At 37.5% G+C, this 20,749-nt stretch overlaps 3 protein-coding genes across 4 annotated transcripts in view; 2 read left to right on the forward strand and 1 right to left on the reverse strand.

Annotated features, from left to right (window-relative positions):
- LOC112558891 (protein kinase C and casein kinase substrate in neurons protein 1-like) overlaps nt 1-6,865 on the forward strand; it is a 27,841-nt gene extending 20,976 nt beyond the window's left edge. For both annotated transcript variants that reach the window (XM_025229636.1, XM_025229637.1), the window contains one exon: nt 331-6,865. In XM_025229636.1, coding sequence (XP_025085421.1) covers nt 331-437 — 107 coding nt within the window. In that variant the 3' untranslated portion in view covers nt 438-6,865. The remainder of the gene's footprint in view (nt 1-330) is intronic.
- Nucleotides 6,866-8,922: 2,057 nt separating this feature from the next.
- Nucleotides 8,923-17,719, forward strand: LOC112558959 (ABC transporter G family member 9-like). The gene is given in 15 exon segments (XM_025229729.1): nt 8,923-9,184; nt 9,480-9,649; nt 10,098-10,203; nt 10,560-10,660; nt 11,190-11,351; nt 11,595-11,688; nt 12,214-12,310; nt 12,740-12,858; nt 13,141-13,406; nt 14,028-14,085; nt 14,522-14,736; nt 15,105-15,195; nt 17,044-17,161; nt 17,290-17,345; nt 17,348-17,719. Coding segments are annotated over 15 exon segments (2,061 nt in total). The 3' UTR covers nt 17,494-17,719.
- Nucleotides 17,720-17,848: 129 nt separating this feature from the next.
- Nucleotides 17,849-20,722, reverse strand: LOC112558892 (40S ribosomal protein S10-like). Its single transcript, XM_025229638.1, has 6 exons — nt 20,653-20,722; nt 20,255-20,396; nt 19,667-19,841; nt 18,879-18,944; nt 18,600-18,655; nt 17,849-17,952 (listed from the first exon to the last, which is right to left on the reverse strand). The coding sequence occupies exons 2-6, from the start codon at nt 20,393-20,395 to the stop codon at nt 17,902-17,904; spliced, it is 489 nt and encodes a 162-aa protein (XP_025085423.1). The 5' UTR covers nt 20,396; nt 20,653-20,722; the 3' UTR covers nt 17,849-17,901.
- Between the last annotated feature and the right edge of the window lie 27 nt (nt 20,723-20,749).

Here is a 20,749-nt window from a genome sequence, read left to right on the forward strand (position 1 = left end):
GCCTAGGGGAAAAAAGCTTCATTATGTAAAATATGATCCAGAATGACCATCTAGTCTGTGGTCCTGTAAGGGCTGCAGTCAGGGGTACTCTGAGAAAGTCCACCTTTTTGCATTTAAATCTTTGTTCAAAGGGTAGTGGCAAAGTGGTTAGCCTCCTGATAAGTAGGTGCTTCCCTTAATACACAGGGACAAATGGGGGGGATAGTCGTAAGTTATATAGTAACTATGCAAAATGGCATAAAACATTTAAATGTATTTCTCTTTTTCAAAAGGTTCTTAGCCTATTCACCTGCTGACTGTTCTAACATGAAATTTATAATTTAATTTCAGGGGATGTCTTTGTCCAGCTGACTAATGAAGATGAGATGGGTTGGTGTAAAGGAAGGAAGGATGGTGTTGTGGGGTTATTCCCCAGCAACTATGTGGAGCGGATATGAGAAGCACACACTTGATCACACTTTTTATTAGGTCTACTTGGGGTTCACAAAGCATTATGTTTTAAATTCTGGGCTGCATCATGTTCATGTGTCTGTGACACATTTCCTACAAACTTTCTATTATATTCTCAAAAGGAGAAGCAAGAGAGATTTTTTTCCTTGACAAATTTATGTCATCTCTGGAGGCCCCTGTGCAGTGACATTGATGAAATGGTGCACATGTTGTATGAGTAAGGTCTTACCATATAGCGGACCACAGCCGCACCCCTGTTCAGCCCCTAGAACAGATAGTAATCAAGGACCATCTTTTGCCTCTAAATGTTTTTAAGGTGCCTGTTGAATATCAGCAAAGTTTCCAGAGACACAGAGTTCAGTCCCACCACACGTTGGGGTTTTCTTTTTTTTCAAACTTAGGAAAGTCAGCTGATTATTATGATGCCACAAATTTCAGCAACTCTTAGTAATCATAGGCATCAGCAAAACAAAACAAAAAAATGATGGACCTGTTAAAGAACTGAAATGGATTACAGTGTTTCAGTGAATCTGTAGGTCATTTCTACAATAATTTCTATTTCAAGCATAAGAAATGGCTTGGTGTAAAGTTTTTCTTGTATTTGTATTCATGTATGGTGTGTACTTGCAATGAACTGAGAATAGCAAAGATGCATGTTATGACCTTGGAAAAAATTTGCATAAAAAATTGACTATTTGCATACTCATCAATGAGTGTATCTCCCTTTTATTTCAGCTGCCTATTTTCCACAACTTCCTGATTGAATTTCCACTTCAGCAAAAAATTAGTAAGGATTTATTCCTTTAAATGCTACACAAATTCCCTTCTCTTGCCAGTTGATTCTTGTGCTTCAAGTTCATGTACCACATTTGAATGGCCAAATCTACTCTGTTACCTTAAGTTCAAACATTTCAGTAGAGGTAACTTTATTTTTGTAAGCATGGAGAGAAATTTTTTTGATTATTTGATGCTCACATTTTACAAAATTTGCACATCCTCTACTTTGCATATAAAGCTGTAATAAAAAAAAATCACAACATATGCTGTATATACATTTCTCCATATTTCATTAGTTTACATAGATTCATACCTCTTTATACAGATGTGCTTAAGAATGTTTATCAAAGGAAAAAAGTGAAGTGCATGCTTGTTAATGTGTGCATTCGTGTATGAAACCTTGCTCATAGAAAATGTATGAATAGACATAGCAAAATTACCGATACATTATTTCATGCAATGCTATTCTCATACAACGACTGCATTCCAGTAATTTTTTTTTTTTTAAGCTATGTCCAGAATTTAATGTTTGTTGGAAAGATGGTCTCAAGGATGTTTGTGAATACTGATGCTGTGAATTATTCTAAGGTCTATTCTGACAAATGACATGGTGTGCAAGAGTACAGTTTAGAGCACTGGGCTTTGAAGAAGAGATTTAAGCCCTTTTGGTACCTGTTATCACAAGCAGAAAATGCTGGACTCCATTGAAACTGTCTGCTTGAAAGGAATTTTTCATGAGCAATTAAATTTTGAGTAAGAGTTTAACTATAAAAAAGATGATCATTTGACACCATAAAATTTACAGAACAAAGAGATTTGCCACATAATAACTCCATTGTAGCAGTCCTTGGCGGAAACCTTGAGTGTCAGATTTTAAAGTTTCCAGTAGTATTTTCTGAAGGATAGCAAAAATGAATATTTTTATGATAGCCGGTTTTTAATGCCTACTTCCCATTCATGTCTTCACAAAAATAATCCTGTAGTCTGATAAGTGGGCTTGACAGGCAGACTGGTAGGGAAGGATTCTTCTGGTATTTTGATATTCTAATAAACCTATTAAATATCTCTAGACACTAGTCTGACACTTCAAATAATTGGATAGAAATGTTAACCTGCCATTTTTATTGCATGGAATATTCCTGTCTTGCTATACTCTGCTTTGTGTATGTTTTCTGTACTTTGTTTCAGATTGTCTATAAACTGTCAGATTTGTCTTCTTCCTTAGGGAATAAGACACTATATAAGTAGGCTTCTACTGCTTAGTGTTCGGATTGTGTTCATGTAGAGGGGTTTTTGGGGTTTTTTGTTTTGTTTTGTTTTTTGGAGAGGGGGGGGGGGAAGAGAGGTTATCATTATTGAAACAAGATTTTCATACATGGAGAAGAGGTGTCAAAGGGGCTATTTTTAACAGTAAATTTGCTTGTCTTTTGCTTCCCCATTATTCTGGAATTTAGCTGTTGCATAACATTGTTGTAAGCCAGGTGAAGAGCAGCAGTGTTTTGTTAACCATATTCTTACCCTAAGATGTTGGCTTAACACTTGGGAGATTTCTTGTATTAGATTATCCATCTCTCTTCCCATCACCACTCTACTGGCTCCCTTCACCTCCCCACCCAACATTCTTCCTCAGTAGCTTTCTCACCCACAATGCCTTTTTTTCTCATAGTATTTAGTTATTTACCAGTAGCAACACAAATGGTGACATTTTTTCAAATACTACATCTGTGTCCAACCTCATGACATCTCTCTTAGGTTTTGGTGACAGGTGCTAGTGTCTAAAGCAGACCCATTCAGAGCTCACTACTCGAGCTTTGGAGTTGTCTTCCTGTAATTCATCAGGTCCTCTTCCCTGCCATTTTACGTCCTCATGCTCTTTTAATGTGGGTTTTCTTTCTATTTATTTTTGTGTTACCTCAAGATTTGAACAACTGTAGGTTTGTTTTTTGGAAGTGGGGTTGATTTTTTTTTTTTTAACCTAGAATCCTAGAATCCATTGAGTAATGCAACCATAGTTCCATAGTCAGCATTCTAAATCCATAATGGTGAGTAGGTTTACTGCTTGATCACATTATTTTATCTTTCTTCTCCCTCTTTATGTATTACTGCATTGTTGCCTTGTTACCTTGAGTGAAAGTACGCAAATGGGTATGCTGGTATGGGTATAGTGTATTCTGTGTCTTGCACATTAAAAATAGTATATAACTACCACTTTTACCTCTACTGGCAGTTTGCCTTGTCTGAAAGATACGGCTTCTGGTACTCTTTGGTAATGTATGTAAGCCAAAGGTGATACTTTATATTCTGACTGTTATTAATGTTATATACAACCTGTTTTAAGACTTAATAGATTGCTTGATCACTTTACTCTTGCCCTTTGCAAACATGCACCTGTTAAAAAGGAAACTTTTAAAAACATTGTATTTACTGTAAGTCATGTACATGCACAGACACATATTCCTCATATTAGGTGTAGAGAATGCAATACGGTGGGAACAAAGGTCTTTTATGCAGATGCACAAACATGCCATTCATACCAGCATTCATGTTTGTCTGCCACTTTGTTCCCATTAAGCACCCCTTTTCATTTTTTTTAAACAGTCTTGGTTTTCTTGTTATATTTCCTCTCCTTCCTTCCCAGTGCATTTGCTTCTGTTGATTAATTCTGGTTTGGTGCAGGTGTCTTATAATTATTGGGTTGGGTTATATTTTTGTCTAAATAGAAAATTTTATGCAAAACAAAATGTTTGCATTTGTTTCTTCTATGCAGATATACTGCATGCTCTTGTATTTATCATATATTGCCTTAATCTTTATCCTGAGTGAAGTTTTTACTTTTTTTTTTTTCATTCTTCTAATAGTGCATCCTGATGATACAAAGTAGACAGCAGATGTGGCTTTTGACTCTGCTTGTTGTACTGCCCAATTGGGCTTAGGACTGAGGTGCCTGTGGAAGTCAAGTTTCAGGCACAGTGTTGAACCTTGACATATTTATTCTCTTTTGGTTATGGAATGTGGATTTTGTATGGTGTTTGTGATGTGTAGATGCAGTTATGAGCTATATGTACATGATATATATTCTCATTTCTATGTGATATACAATGTTTTAAGAAGTAGTTGGTAGAGCTCAGCTAATCATGTTACTACCATTAAAAAACTAGGAATTTTAGTAAGCAGTTTTGCTTTTCAAATATAAACTGTATCGGTGCAGAAGCACTCATACTTGCCCCTTTTTTTTAGTAGAATTTTAAGCTGTCCTAATGTACAGTCAGCTAAATATGTCAGTATTAGATTCCCTTATTGTTATATCTTCCATCACTTATTCAGAATCATTGTTATTGTTTGTATAACTTGTTACCTATGCAAAAAAGTGCTAGGTACACAATACTTCTGTGCAAGTTACTGGGATTCTGCATGTGTTTATCTCACTCAAGTTACTAGTGTGTTATGTATATTTTAATGCAGTATGATGATGTTTTGTAGATTATATATAACAAATTTTCAGAAATATTACCCCTTTATAGAGCACATTTATCCTTTAAGAATTGTAAGCAATTTAGGAAGTTCCATTTTGTATTTCATTGCAAAAGCTTAGACAAAATCTGTTCTTGATTCTTCATATGTACATAGGTCCTGTACTTTCCTGTTTACCAGATAAAGAACGGCTTTGTCCATCTGTGGGTGGAGTAATGAACAAATATTGCAAATTCTCACTCTCCTCCTCCCTCTTTTTTCAGCATCTCTCTCGCCTTCTTTCTTGGTCTCTCTGGAATATTGGCTTGTTTTTTCTTTTATCTCAATACGCTAGATCCCAGTGTGATGATAACCACAATTTAAGGACCAGTTTTTTCCTTGCTTTCTACTGATGCTAGTCGTCATATACATTCCATAATGCTTATTTGTGAATGTTTGTATTTTTCTTAAATCATGTGATCCTTTTCTGTTTGAGGGGTAGGGAGTTGGAATTGTATACTTCCTTTGTTGCTATAGTCACGGCTGACACTCTGCCATGAGAAAAAAAGGCACCTTCATTCTTTAGACTTTTTTAATTTTCTGGGGCTAACTGGGTGGGAAGTGCTGTACATCTTTTTTTTTTCTTGTCATACTCATTTTTCTAAGTGATTACTGTTCTTAAATATCCCCATGGTGTATCACAGAAATTCTCTCTCTCTGAAATACACATTTTCTGAGATACCTGACTTTTGATCTATTCCTTGTGCAAATATTTTCAACTAAGCCATATACTATTTCACGTAAGTTGTACCATTGAAGGTGGTAAAGCAAAGAGTTCAAACATCATTTGCTCTACATAATTTTATTTAATTTATATAGTATTAAACCGTGCTCATTCCACCTTTGATTCCTAAAAGCTGTATGATTTGTAAAAGCCATGTCAGTACCATAACAAGTAAAAGACTGGGTACTAGTAGTTGCTCAAGTTTCGTTCAGGAAATGAGAAATGTGTTTAGCTGGACTTAAACTTCTTGCTAGAACTTCAGCATGAAAAATTGGATTTTGTCAGAATTTGATAAAATCTTTTATGCAGATGAAAACTGTTCCTTGCAATCTCATAAAAGTTAAGAAAATGTGAAGTTTAAATCTTTGTTGCAAATATCAGCAAATTCTTGACTATTTCTATAGTTTGACTTTGCACTGGCTGCTTTGAGCATGCTTGTGGAAAGGGAGGTCAGTTTAGAGGAACATTGTGAAGAAGAGCATGATGCATGGATGACTACCAGAGCTGCAGGTCCAGTGGTTCTCAGTGTGTGTGCATTGTTAAGATGCTCAAAGACTACAAAGCTGTCCTGAATGCTTGATACATTATGATGTATTGGCTAACCTGACGCAAGCTTTTTTTTTTAATCAGATGGGGTGGAGGGATGATAAGAGTAGTATTTTTAGTAAGGGCTTCACCGAGTGGTTAGGCAGGGTTTGTACAGTTAAAATGTGAGAAATGGGAACATTTCTGAGTGAAAAATGTGTGGTTTTGAGAATCAAAGTGTTGTGAGCTCTGGACTGAAGGCAAGTGAACAAGTATTGGTTCCACAGCTTCTGAAACTTTGTGCATTTTCAAGCAGATGTCACTGTTAAGCATCCTTGGTTAGATGCTTCTTGAAATCTTACTGGGGATTTCTGACTTGGGGGTTCTGTGCAAGGTAAACTTCACAGTTTTGGTCACTTGTGGCATCAGTTTACTTACAGTTTTGATGGCAGGTGTGCATGCCAGACTCAAGTTCTTGGTATGTACGTCACTTGTTTTTTTGTTTTTTTTTAATATGTCTGTTGTTTGGGATGGTTTGTATACTGAAATGTTTTTGCTTGTTTGTACTAATAAAGCATCTAGTTGCAGAAACAAGATCATGATACTGCATGATGAGCTTATGTACTGAAAACGTAGAAACATTTTGTATAACAGCTGAAGTTGTGCAGTGTGTTTATAATGGTTTATTATGACATGCATTTACAAAGCAATGCAATACATGTAAACTTGTGCAATCATGCATGAATATACAGTCAAATGCACACATACATATACACAGCTTTCATGGTCATGATTCTGTTACGTAAACCAGATTTGTAAATTTATTGTAACTGTTAACTATTTATCACAGATCATGCAATAAAGGAAACTTAAATATCATTGTGTTCATTTTGAGAGTTTGAAGTCTGAATGCCTATGCGCAGGGGGTTGGTAGGTCGTGGCATGACATATTAAACTGTAACAATCACAGAGCAGCATCAATCTGCACAATTTTCTCTTGGTATTCTATAGTACAAAGCAAATATGGCGGACAGTTTTATTATTTCTATAGAGAGACATTTCAGCATGGATGTTATAGATGAGGCAAAAGACAATACAAAATGAAAGTACATTCATCCCTAGACCAGTTGACAAACGGCTATGCTAGTTCCCCGCAGATCCTGTCTAGCTTGGCAACTGTCGATATCGTGATCAGCAATGCAGTTGACATCGTTGGAAAGGTTGGCTCCTATAAGTACTTGAAGCCGTTCACCTCCTCAAGCTGTACTTCATTTAGGTATATTTCTGCTTTGGTGTTAGCCATGACTTTGCTTTTGTCTGTGCTTCCATATTCGTTCACACTGTCAGTCTGCTGGTAGCGTCTTGCACTTCTGCTGTTGGTTCTCGCCATCAGATTAATTTCGTCTGCAAAGCGCTGGTTGCATAAAGGTCTCCCCCAACATAAAAGGGAGGTGTGCTGGTTTTTCACATGATGCAGTCCAAGAAGAATTTGAATAATGTCGGCTGATAGGCGTATACCCACTAGCTGTTGTCTGAAAGAAATCTTCCAGTTGGAATGACCACGAATACCATTCCGCTCACTCCTCAGTTCCTCCATGCGCTTATAGTTTATGTTTACCGACGCTTGGGTTTCTTAAATGTTCACTGTCGGATCTTTCGTGTGCACCACACGGGGAAATGTCCTTAATATATATTCAATACTCTTATTCTTGGTAGGCTGAGTAGTATTAAGCACTTGACTTGTATAACACTTTGATTTGAACGAGGCTCTCTTCATGTTGAAGTTTCGCATCACGTCCACAGCCATTCTGCCAGGCTCTGTCAAATGCCTTTTTCAAGTCGATGAGTAGTAGAAGTTGTAGTACTGCAGATGTTATCTATCAGAATGTGGCAGGTGAAGATTTGTTCAGCTGCGTTCCACTATGGAGTGAAGTCAGTCGGTTCTTTTGTCAGCAACTTCTCAGAGGTGGTATTCAGAATGACTTCGACTTTGCTGGCTTGTGGTTCTGCAGTTTTGGCATTGTTTACTGTTTCTTTTCTTTGGACGAGGAATGACTAGTATAATTGCTTCCATTCTCTTGGACCATTCTTCAAGTTAAATTCCCCATCCCGCTTGAGCAGCTCAGTTGGGACGTTGTCAACGTCAAATGCCTTTCCTCCCTTGAGACTGTATACCTCTTTCGACCTCTTCTCTCAGTCCTCAGGAGATGACTGTCTTAGGATCTCAGCCTCTTGGTCCAAAGTTGGGCATCCGAATGTTATGGAATATTATAGGAGGGGCTAAGGGACAGGTAACGACCCGTGTCATGCATCCACATGTAAAGATATGACAGCTGCAGTTTGGATGTAGGGACAGAGGGCATTGTGTACACATTCACAGATTTGTCCTGTCGTGTGAAACAGGACTAAACCGTTGGTGTGTAGAAAAGATGCTGTTTTGTTGGCCCAGCTATGTCGAATCCAGGGACATGGGCCTGCAAACCCCATCACATCAAAAACATTTATAACGACCATTATTTTATTCGTACGGCCTGTCGCCACAGCAGTTATAATTGTCCCTTCTTAGGCTAGGCACTGCTCTTTCCTACTTGATTGTGAAAGATTTCTGTCTCATTCTCATTCACATGCGTGTGCACACACACATATACACAGATGGCATTATTTGAGATTTACCACCACGGCTTATATATGATGTCATTAGAGACATAAAATTAATATACCAGAAGCATGAATGCGCATTTTTTATACAGGACAAATATATATATATGTCAAATTTTATGTACTGTTAATTTTTTCTGTTTAATGTCAAGCTCACAACAGTTCATGTCAAGTAACTGCAGCAACATGGTTCATCTTCCATTTAGTATGCTAGTATGCAAATACACGCGCGATAAGAAAAAACAAGTGGACTCTTCGAATGTCCGATTTGGCACACCATGAACTTTTGTTACTATAAGTGCTCACACAAGCAGTCCAGTTACCTGAAGGCTTATATAGTATATATCCCTGTATTGCAGTCAGTTAGATGGTGTCGCCCTGGAGATCAGTTTAAAATCCAAGGAAACGTTGGAGTGACAGACTGTGGCATGGAAATAGTGTTTAAGAATCTCGTGGTCACTCGCGGAGAACGGAGGATTCTCTCGGACCTCAGTGGGGTGGCTCGTCCTGGCCGTGTGCTGGCAGTTATGGGACCAAGTGGTCAGTCTGCGTCTGTGTGTAAAATATAGTGGAGGAAGCTTGAAAGCTATGCTTTAGAATTAATGTCCTTGCATTCATCTGTGTGGGACAGTGCATTAAATATAATGTAGACTAAATTAATATTATGGATTAAAAAATGGAAAATATTGTATTACAATCAATGTCCAATGTAGGTATGTATTTTTTCTTAAATTTAGATGTTTCTTCTATATGACTATATTTTCTACATACCTTGTACATTTTAACAAGTAGAGACGTGCGTTCTTGACGTAGCCATTGTTTCTTTAAATACCAGGCTGTGGGAAGACCACACTGCTAAATTGTCTAGCTGGACGAACGCTGCTTGATCATGGGGAGATAGCCATGGACGGAATCCCAGTCAACAAGTCTTTGAGGAGAAAACTCTCCTATGTCATGCAGGAGGATTCCTTTTTCCCTAACCTTACCCTTCGGGAAACGTTGTCTGTAAGCAACAGAAGATACTTTGAGGATATGTGTGAGAAAGCGTAAAGTAGATATATGTTGTTGCATGCCATCACTGAAAACAATTGGGCAAAAAGCATCCAAAAGTTAACTGTGTCCTGCCATTCCGCACATCCCAGAGAATGGCAGAAAACTGGTAAAGATGGTCCTGTAGCTGGTATAGTAGTTTAATCCTTGTTGCTTTTTTGAGGAGCATAGGGCTGAAACCTATAGCTGGTGGTACATGTAGAATTATCAGATGCCTTTACAACCAACGAGGAGATGATGATGATGATGATGATGATGATGATGATGATGATGATGATGATGATGATGATGATGATGATGATCTGTGAGCTCATAAGCTCGTGTTTTGTGGCATGTTCTTGTTTTGCTGAGTTTGAAGGTATTTTCTCTAACACTTTCACCTCACACTTAATGTTCTTGACAGTTCACAACAATGCTTCGCTTGCCAGACAAATTGCCCAAGAGTGAGAAGATACAGAGAATGGAAGCAATAATTGATGACCTCGACATCAGGAAATGCCAACACACAAGTAAGACCTGTGAAATTGGGATAACTAAGGAAAGGCCATAGAAGTATTGGAAAATATACAAGTACATGCAGACCTGTTCTTAGCTCTCATAGGGCTGAGGCATAGCTAGGGCATGCTTGGGGCTCTCGACGCCATGGTTTTAGCTGGGATCTAATTAATCAAAAGAGTGTGGCCCTAGGCAGATGCCTCATTTCCTGAGTACATGGAATTCAAAACATTTTTTTTTGTCTGTCCACTATCCCAGTTTGTTGAGCTTTGAATTGAAGGATCAATCTCTATAGCTGACACCCATGATTTCAGATAAATTGGCTGTGAGATTTTTTACAGCTAGATTATCACTCTTCTTGTGTCTGCAGTTATGGGAGATGCTTGGTGTCGAGGTATATCAGGTGGTGAGAAAAAGAGAGCTAGCATTGCTTGTGAACTAATCACTGATCCAGCCATCATTTTCCTAGATGTGAGTACATAAAGTGTCAGATAGTAGTTGTGCTTTGCATCTATATATTTGAAATCACTAATGTGGAGTTTCAAAACATAAGAAGTCCGAAAGTCCGTGTGACATGGCATCAACAGTCAAAAATCATATACAGTCAATTCTCATTTACTTGTCTTAGCTGCCTTCATTTGTCACATCATAAGGGTGCAAATGATCGAATGTTGGCAAGATTCTTATGTTGCCTTGCATTAAATAATAGCGAGCATTATTTTTATCTTTTGCTGTCTACAAATCATTGTGTTTTTTACACCACATCCCTCCTCCTTTTATTCATATTTTAGCAAGGCTTCTTGCTTTATTACAAAAAATATTAAAAATTAGTCTTGAATAAGAAGTATATTGTACATTTTGTCACCCTTATACATTCTGCATTCTTGATATTGTAAGATTAATGTAAGAATTAAAAGGATTCATGTGTACTCTCATCATTTTTTGTGTACAACATAGACTGCACAAATATCTCTGTCTACATCAAATGTTCACGTCAAAGGAACCAACATCAGGGCTGGACTACAGCACAGCTTCAAGCCTGGTTCGAACCTTGCGCACTATAACAGAAGCACAGAAGAAGACACTGGTGATGACAATTCACCAGCCATCCAGCCAGATGTTCTTCACTTTTCATGACCTGCTACTCCTGAGTGATGGCCAGGCAAGACTTGTTCCTCTGCTTCTTAACATTTCCATCACTTTTGTCAGCAAAATCAATTTTACAATGCAGTAGGTAATATTTTTGCTGACTGTTTGTATTCACTCAAATAAAAAAAAAATTGTTCTAAAAGATAATGCAAAATCCTTTAAAACACAAGTTACAGACAATACTATAAAATAAGACAAAATTAACTTCTTTAATCGAACACTTCACCCATGGCAAAAATTTATTCTTCCATGACAGATGGCCTTCTTTGGTTTATGTGCAAACGTGATTGACTTTTTCCATAAAGCTGGTCTAGTCATGGATGCTCACTACAACCCTGCAGATTTCATAAGTATGCTACTGATTTTCGTCTCCCCTGTCTTTTGTTGTTGGTCTTTTTTTTTTTTTGCTGTCACTTTTATTGCACAGAACTAGAACTCTAAAAAAGAGGATCCACATATACTAGAAATGGAAATAACTTTAATAAGATATAAGAAATAACATATAAGAGGAAATAACTTTAATGGACTTTGAATTACAGCTGACTTTGGTGAATGCATATGGTTCTTATAGTATGCTTGCATCGTTACATGCATGTAGTACATGGGTAACATCTCAAGGTCCACTTAGAAAGAGTCAAAAGATTGTGAAAAAAGTCCCCCAAAACATCTTCAATAAAATTAGTAAAAACCGAATTGGTTCACTCCTTTCTGAACAGTGAGCTATACATTGTTTAAAAAAAGGTTGTTTAAGCTATAATGGGCCAAGGATTTAGTTACTAATAATGTGTTACTTTGAAAGGCATGTAAACCAGGCTTTTGTTATCAATGAGCCATCTCACATGAACTGCATGGTATGATTTGACAAGCTGAGTAATGTCTTTTTATTGTCAAATTTCCTGGCATGAAGTTGAAGAAACTCAAAGAGGACAAAGACACAAAGCAACAAATCATTGAAGCTGCAAGAAATCTAAGGCAAGTAAAATATTTATGAATTTTGTTTCAACCCACTAATAGGGAACGAAGCTACTCTTTGCACAATCACCTGCATGCATGGGGTGATTACTTTCCATATTTACCCTGTATTCCATTTATTTGCTTTGGATTTTCTCCCCTTAATACCAATAAGGTAAAGATCAAATCATGAAAAGCAAACACATTTTTATCTCAAACTGGAACTCAAGCACTTTTTAAAATGTTCTTTCATTAATGCAGAAGAAAATGTCATATTTATTGTAACTTTTCTCTTTTATTTCTGTTGGTATATAATACTGTATTGATATATTTCTGTAGGTATACAAGTACTTGGCAAAAAAAAAAAAAAAGAAAGAATTGTGATGTGGCTATAATGTATTTTTGTGTTTGTACAATAGTTTGGTCATTGTGAATGTTTACCTGCCACAGGTATGCAGATTCATGGCCAGAGGAGCTGAAGGTTCAAATTAGAAGCAGCACAGAGAATGAGAACATGGAACATGATAAGAAAAATATAGAAAAACGCAATAAGAAGAAAGGTGATAAAAGTAGGTCATTGAAACCTATTGATGGAGTGTTTTGGACTGATTGCTTTTTAATAAAGACGCACTAGTAATTCCCTACAAGGCTACAAATATGGTCCTAACACACTATTATGACTTAGGGAAGAATGTATACCTAAGAGAAAAAACAATGTATCTACTTTAAAATTTTACAGCTTATCACTTTACACCATGTATATGTGCTTCAACAAGAAAAGGCATAACATATAGTGTTATCAATAACAGCAATTTATTTTCATGACAAATATTATTTTTCCCAAAAAACAGAAACCGACAGTGTCCATGTCAGTCTTGTCCATCTTGATGGACAGGAATCAAATCACACATTTGAAGATCAGAGCCATACCCAAAAATGGGCAACTGGGTGGGTCACTCAGTATGTTCAGTTAACCACGAGGACCTTTCGTCAGTCACGCACACGAATTTTGAGCAGACTAAAGATTATGGAGTCTGTTCTTCTTTGTCTTCTGGTGTCCATTGTATGGTTTCAGTTACCACATACAGAAGAAACATTGAGAGACAGAATGGGAGCAGTGAGTAATCACTAGCCATGCATCAGTTTTTATTATACCTTTTCTTGGGTACTAAATATGTGTATCGTCTCTTTTTTTAGCACTGGCAATAAATGGTATTTCTTTGGCTCTTAAATTGGTGTCCTTCACAAGGGATTCAGTTCATTTTGCTAAAAATTCATAATTTATATTGAGAGAAAAACTTGCACTGCCAGGAAGACTGTGAAGGTTTTTCATGTTTACTGACATATTTTCCACACAGTCAAATTAAGCTTTCTTGTGCATAGTCTTACAGATAAACAGATTTTTCAGTTGGCGTGGTCTACATACACTCTCACCCTTTATGTTTTAGACTTTTTGAGTTTTTGTCTGTCTTCTTGCTTACACTTGAAAATGCTACATACAAGGACTTAAAATTTCTGCACTTCATACTAAATCTATGATTCCCTTAAGAAAATAGTGCCATTATCTTTCATGCATTTAATCCACATATGCATATGACACCTTTCGAAATGATCTCCATTTATTTCAACATGATGTGTCAACTTATTCATTTTTTATTTTGCGCACTTATTTTCAATGAGTGAAGTTTTGAAATTTAACGAAGTGTGAAAATAATACACATCTCTTTATTTCTACCAGCTGTTTTTTACCATCATTCACTGGGGATTCACACCACTCTTTGACGCTGTTTCTTCATGTGAGTTCATTTCTGTAATGGCTGCATTAATCTCATTTATTTCAATCTGCTTTATCTGCTGTAGAGAACCATTTTTCTGTCAGTGTATAAGAATCATTAGTTTGATGTGTTGATAACAGTACAAATAATCAAAGATTTTGTAAACTGATAGTTTTGTGCAGGAGGCAAACATGCATGGATGTTTCTTATTGATTTATATAGCATCTGGAGATAAAACTTGGAGGTTGTACAATTCATTAAGCAGTACTTTTCCTTACACAAGATGAACACATAAATCACATACACACTACCCCTCTCACACCAGTGAGACTGATTTTTCTTTGTGCTATACTTTTCCATCTATTTATTGATGACATTAATCTTTCATGAATCAAAATATCTGGAAACTTAAGTACTAACCTCCATTTTGGTGGGTTTTTATTTTCATACATTGAAGTTCCCATGGAACGTGTGGTCATCCACAAAGAACGATCAGCAGGATGGTACAGACTGTCAGCATACTACTTGGCAAAAATGACCAGTGAACTACCTCTCATCTTAGTGCAGCCAGGCATCTTTGTAGCTGTATCCTACTGGTGCATTGGGTTTAATGGAGTAGGACCTTTCTTTGGTACTGTCTTTATTATGATGGTCAATGCCATAGCTGGGCAAGTAAGTGCACTTCAAACACAGATGTATTACCCAAACACATGATGTCACACTGAAAAGTGGGGATTCTAGTGGTACTGTCATCAAGATAAATAGGAAAAGAAACGCATCAAACAAGCTTTACCTTCCTAACACTATTTAACCATTGTAGCGATTGTAAAGAGTGAGAACACACACTTTTGTGCTATTAACATTAAACAATAAAGCAACTATTAGATATGGCAGGAACTATGCCAGTTCGTTAATCATTCATCAAGATACTCCTTACATTCACTATACAGTGTTTAATAATATACTGCTGCTGTTGTTAGCACTTTTGTGCACGTCATTGTCTTGAGGGTCTGATGTTATTTTTCGAGTTTCTGCCACAGAGTATTGGACTTTTCCTTGGAATTCTCTGCATGGACTTCCGCAAAGCTATGACGGTAGCCACCATCTTCATGATGGCAATCATGCTCTTAGGTATTGTACTAGACATGCTTAACTAGTTAGAGCTCCTTTTGTTAAGATGTAACACTATTTTAGGCTGACAACAGCTTCCCTATCTAGTAAAGCTACCAAAGAAAGGCGACCTCACAGTGCAGCAACTGGCGAGGGATTACGATACTATCCATTCCCAGCCAAGTGCTGAGCACTATCATCCTGGAAAGACATGCATGGACCATATTGCTACACTGAGAATCATTACTGAACAGTCTATCGAATGGCTGTCACCACTCTACATGACATTTGTGGATTTTGACTCCGTAGACAGGGAAACCATTTGGAAGCTGATGCAACACTACGGATTTCCACCAAAGTTCATTGCCATTATCCAGCAGCTGTATGAGGACTTGGCATGCCAGGTTATCCACAACGGAAAGCTGACCGACCCTTTTGAAGTGAGGACTGGAGTGAAAAAAGGTTGTATGCTCTTGCCGACTATCTTCCTGATTGTCATAGATTGGATCATGAGAAGAACAACCTCAACAGCAACACAGGCGTTCAGTGGACCTTCATGCAACTTGAGGGTCTCAACTTTGCAAATGACACCAGCCTGTTGTCCTACAAGCAGCGACATGCACAATCAAAGCTCACTTGGCTCTCAGAAGAAGCAGTGATGACTGGCCTGACAATCAACCTCAAGAAGACGGAGACAATGCAGGTCAACAAGAAGCAAGAAGCCCCAACCCAACTACATAGGGAATGTATTACATAGAATGACCATTTTCACCTACCGTGGCAGCATAGTCACCAAAGATGGAGGTGCAGATGAAAATATAAGAAGCCGAATAAACCAAGGCTTGCATTCCACATCCTGCGACCTATCTGAAACTCCAAGACATTATCTCTACACATCAAGATCTGCATCTTCAACGCAAACGTAAGGTCAGGCCCTCTATTGGATCTGAGACATGGCGTGTGACATATGGCATCACCAACAAGATTCAGACATTTGTCAACAGACGTCTGCGCCACATCCTCGACATCAGATGGCCCGAGATCTCCCATAGAGACCTGTGGGGGTGGATTGGTCACACCCTGTGAAAGCCGGCCGACAATTTAACGAGACAACCTCTGGGCTGGGAGACCTAGACAGAGATGGACTGAACTGGGAAGGGACGCCTAGAGCCAGATCCGATGGCATGGTGTAGTTACAGCCCTAAGGTCCACTGGGGGCATAAAGGAATAAGAATATTCCATCCCCTCCCAAAAAATTAATTACATCATATTAATGACATGCTGTGTTCTGTAAATTTGCCTAAGACTTAAAGCTTATATTTGACTAAAATTAACATTTAACTCATTTGTAGGCTTCAATTTTGAAACACCATCTGCTAGAAAGAAAGGGGCATCCTTCACCATTGATCCTGGTTCAAAGTTATGCATCATATATTTCTGGAGCACAAATATATAGGCATCTGCCACAAGTGGAAGATTGTGATGCGACTGAAGGCACCTTTATATTACACATTTTAGCCACATTTCTTTTCGGTCATGCATGTAATCATTTAGGACATAAATGAAGGAAAGCAGTTGAGTGGCTAGAGTACTGTTTTCAAAACGCAGAAGTATGCAGCACAACAAACTTCTCAATTGACCCAGCTGCCAATGAGTTCATCAATATGAAGGGTTTGGGAAAGTAATTATCACAAAATACTGGCTTCTTAAAAAAAGTGTAGTTCACCATCTCTCCCAGCTAAAGTCATTCTGCCTGTGGAAAACATCATCTAGACATCAATTGTAGATTTCAAGTTTGTAAAATACTTGGAGTACAAATGTCTTTTGCAGTAGTCGAAAGAATAAAATTTTATGTACTGTATTTTCAAGCTGGCTTCTACACACGCAACTTGCCTTACTGGTTGGACTGGATAAAATTCATGTCCTTTTTGCACTTTTCATTCCATGCGGCAATGGTTTTGGAGTTTACCAATGCACCACCCATCCAGTAAGTTTCCTAATATTTATAAAGTATAACTACTTCAAAGTTTCTTCTTTTTCCGTTGATGTTTAAAGCCTGTTTTTCATGCAGATTAATGTTTAAGGATCTAATCAGGTTTTTTTTCCCCCACACAGATGTGCATCAACAGCTAACGCCTCACAATTTGCGCAATGTCTAGCCAACAACTCGACTTGGTGCCATCAGACGATGTGTTGGAGCATTACAATATTGACCCTCACTTCTGGCATCACTTCCTACCGCTGCTACTGTTTATAGCTGCATTTCGCCTCGCTGGCTACCTGGTCCTGCGCTTTGTTTACCGACCCCAATCACAATGATTGGTATTATTTTTATGAACTCATTTGGCATCAGCAGCACGTACTCCTGGGATGTTACATTCAGATGAGTCACCTACAACAGTAAACATGACCAACTGTTCCAGTTTTTGCGGGTGTAGCCATTATTCTACAATTCTATAAACACTTTTAAATGCAAAAATAATGCCCTGAACGTGTGGCAGCAAATTATGACAACAACATCCCTTTTAAAGTGTCATTGCTACTCTTTAATTTTTGCAACTTTTTCTTAATGGATTGAGCGCCCATAAGATCATATTGTACAAGACATCTGCACGGCAGATAACACATCATCCTGCAACACAACATCTGCACTCAAAGGCACAATAAAAGCTTGTACACATTGAAAGTCTTTTATTTATCAGTCCAAGCCCTGAAAGTTCACGACACTTATTCTCGAGGTTGACCTCCAAAGCTGCCACGACCACGGCCATATCCACTCTGGGGGAAAAAAAAAAAGAGCAAAAATGAAATGATCTTTTTTTTAAAATAATGCTAAAGAATAATAATAGTTTGCTAATTTCCGTCATATTTCAGGATGTTATATACTAAGATTATTTTCACTTATAGATCATGCTATAAAGCCACCAAACTGCACAGTAACAGTAGAAATGGGAATTCAACAAATCAGGTCACACAGTTTCAAACTTTTAAAATAAGCTGACAGTCAGCATTGGATCAAAGATGCAAAAATTGGAAATAGCTTAGGAGCTTGGGTCCTAAGGGAGAGAATACAGATTCCACGGATATGCAAACATGTCAGGATAAGAACGATTGGAACAAGAATCTTGATGGTAGGCGTGAAAAATGAATCCAAATCATTTTTTTTTCAACAAATGTATTATAAATATCAAGAGCTGTTATCTTAAAACCACGGCACCATAGGACCACTAATTTTTGTAGCCAAGCCCGAACCTAACCGAAAACGTTACTTGTGAACCGCAAATTAAATGCGAGCTGACAATGTGTTAAATTGATGATATCAGTATTAAAAAAGGATTGCAAAGCACTGTCATATCTGGTGTGCTAATGTGGCTAAAGAAAGGAACAGAAAAGTAGAAGTCCAGCAAAATGTAAAAGTAACTTACAAACTGGAAAGATGTATTGGCACCAGCACCCACATCAGACTTCTTGTCACCATCAGCTGAAAATTATTAAAAGAAACTGATTTAAAACACAGGAAACCTTTGTGTTCAGTCTCAGCAAATGTACAATCAAAAAAAGGTAAATGATTTATATAGTGCAGTAGTCCAGAGGGTATGCAGCATTACTTTAATCAAATAAGGAAAAAAGTGAATCACAAATCCTGCATCGAAACAACACATACACATCTGTTGATAAAACACATACTAAGATAAAATACTCACGTGGACCACCAGCCTTGCGGTATTCTCTGTCTTGAGCAGGAGCCCTGGGACCACCACCCTCTGCAGCTATAGACAAAAACAATGCAATACAATCCTGTCACAACACTTAAATGTTTTATTATAACAATTATATCCAAGCCATAAAACACAAGAATACTAGGATGCATAAAAGAAAATTTGTGGACAAATGTAGCAAAAACCTCTGGGTAAGTCTGCGTATGCGCAGAAAATGAACAAATGTATGCATACTATTGTAAGACGAGAGGTTTCATGGAGAAACAAAATTAAACCTATGGGTGTACCTAGATATCTTGATAGATTAGTCAGCGTTTTCTTGGTTTTGCTTATTAATTGTATAATTTTGCTTCTGCTATTTTATTTCCTATGTTCATTCCAATGATCAAAATATTCCAACCACGCCCAGACACTATTCGTGCAGCTATATTTTTTAACAAAGCAGCAGCCCTAATGTGCTCTATTATCCTCCACTTTATGGCCATGAACAGTTTTGTAGCTGTACTTTGTATCAGCACACTTTGTAACCTACTCTGCTCAGGCACTGCATTCCCTATTCCTGTAAGCAGGAATGTAATCATTATTATCTCTGTGAGTAAACAAATCCTTTTTGACTACATTTGCTTTGCACATCAACAAGATTGCACCATCTAATTAGTCTTTTGAAAGCATTTATTTTACCAAACGCCATTCTTGTTTGTGGACAATTAGGCAACAGGACATCTATTCTCCCAATATTTTCAACAGATACAACATATCTGACGTTGACTAACCTTTTGGCCTGCTTCGAGGAGCCTCTGGCCTTGTTTGTCTTTTTAATGTGCTTGGTACAATCTCTGCAGGAAGATGCAAGAAGTCACGAAGATACTGGATACCCTCATTTGTCAGGTACCAGTAGTAGTGAGACCAGGCAAACTGTTCTCGTACATACCCTTTTGACTTGAGGCTCTAGAAAAAACAAGAGAATATGTTTATGTAGCAAAAACTTGGTGTCTCTTCCCATTACAAAGTGCTTTAATATTGTGTCTATATCTGTATAGCAGTACTGCCAAAACTTTATTTGCTAACAGAAGTCTCGCACTTAAGAATACTACTGCTATATAACGTCCGTGATGACCTGCATACCCAAATGCATGAATTCTAGCTAAATAAATGTAAACATTCCTTCATCCCAGTAACAATGCACATGTCATCTGGAGCGAGAACAAGCGTACACACCGGCAATGGTTAACAATGCGTGCTTGTCTTACATACAATTCACAAATATACACAAATCTGAAACATTTACGTCTGAATGCATACTTATACAAGAATGCTCAAAAATTCAAAATCTTGAGTGACCTGACTAAAATCAAACTTACTGTAAGAGCCTTGATGACATGTAGGTTTGGTACGTCGATGTCATGATGTTTCGGTGCAAAGAAATCTTTCTTGGCTACCAGTACTCCCTCCTTGAAGAGGTACTCATAGATGGAGACCCTATTTTTTTTCGGAATCAACATTCTGAAATCACGTAAAACACTTTCTGAGAAACTAACAAATCGAAATAGGCGAAATAACAACAGAGACGTAAATACTCGTTTGGCGAATACGAATAAATTTGTGATGCTAAAAATCTTAGATATATTTATAACAAACTAAGACGTATTTAATGAAGAAATGGACTCAAGACACCGCTTTATCAGGTTATACTTTCAATTAAACACGAATTTTGTCATAGATGATATCGGACAAACTAAAACAAATTCTCTCCACGCACTTGCCAAGGGACGCAAAACGGAAAAGGAAGTAGCCTTGGGTTCAGTTAACAACTTAATCGAGGAAATAAAAACATTTTTCATAATTAGAATACAAAA

The sequence above is a fragment of the Pomacea canaliculata genome, linkage group LG3 (assembly GCF_003073045.1).
Source record: "Pomacea canaliculata isolate SZHN2017 linkage group LG3, ASM307304v1, whole genome shotgun sequence".
Classification (NCBI taxonomy): domain Eukaryota; kingdom Metazoa; phylum Mollusca; class Gastropoda; order Architaenioglossa; family Ampullariidae; genus Pomacea; species Pomacea canaliculata.

Coding starts and splice junctions, on each gene's coding strand:
- LOC112558892 (XM_025229638.1), bottom strand. CDS start 20,395: ATGTTGATTCCGAAAAAAAATAGGGTCTCCATCTATGAGTACCTCTTC. Junction 18,945..19,666: donor TCCTCGAAGCAGGCCAAAAG/GTTAGTCAACGT, acceptor TTTTGTCTATAG/CTGCAGAGGGTGGTGGTCCC. Junction 17,953..18,599: donor CCAATACATCTTTCCAGTTT/GTAAGTTACTTT, acceptor TTTTTCCCCCAG/AGTGGATATGGCCGTGGTCG.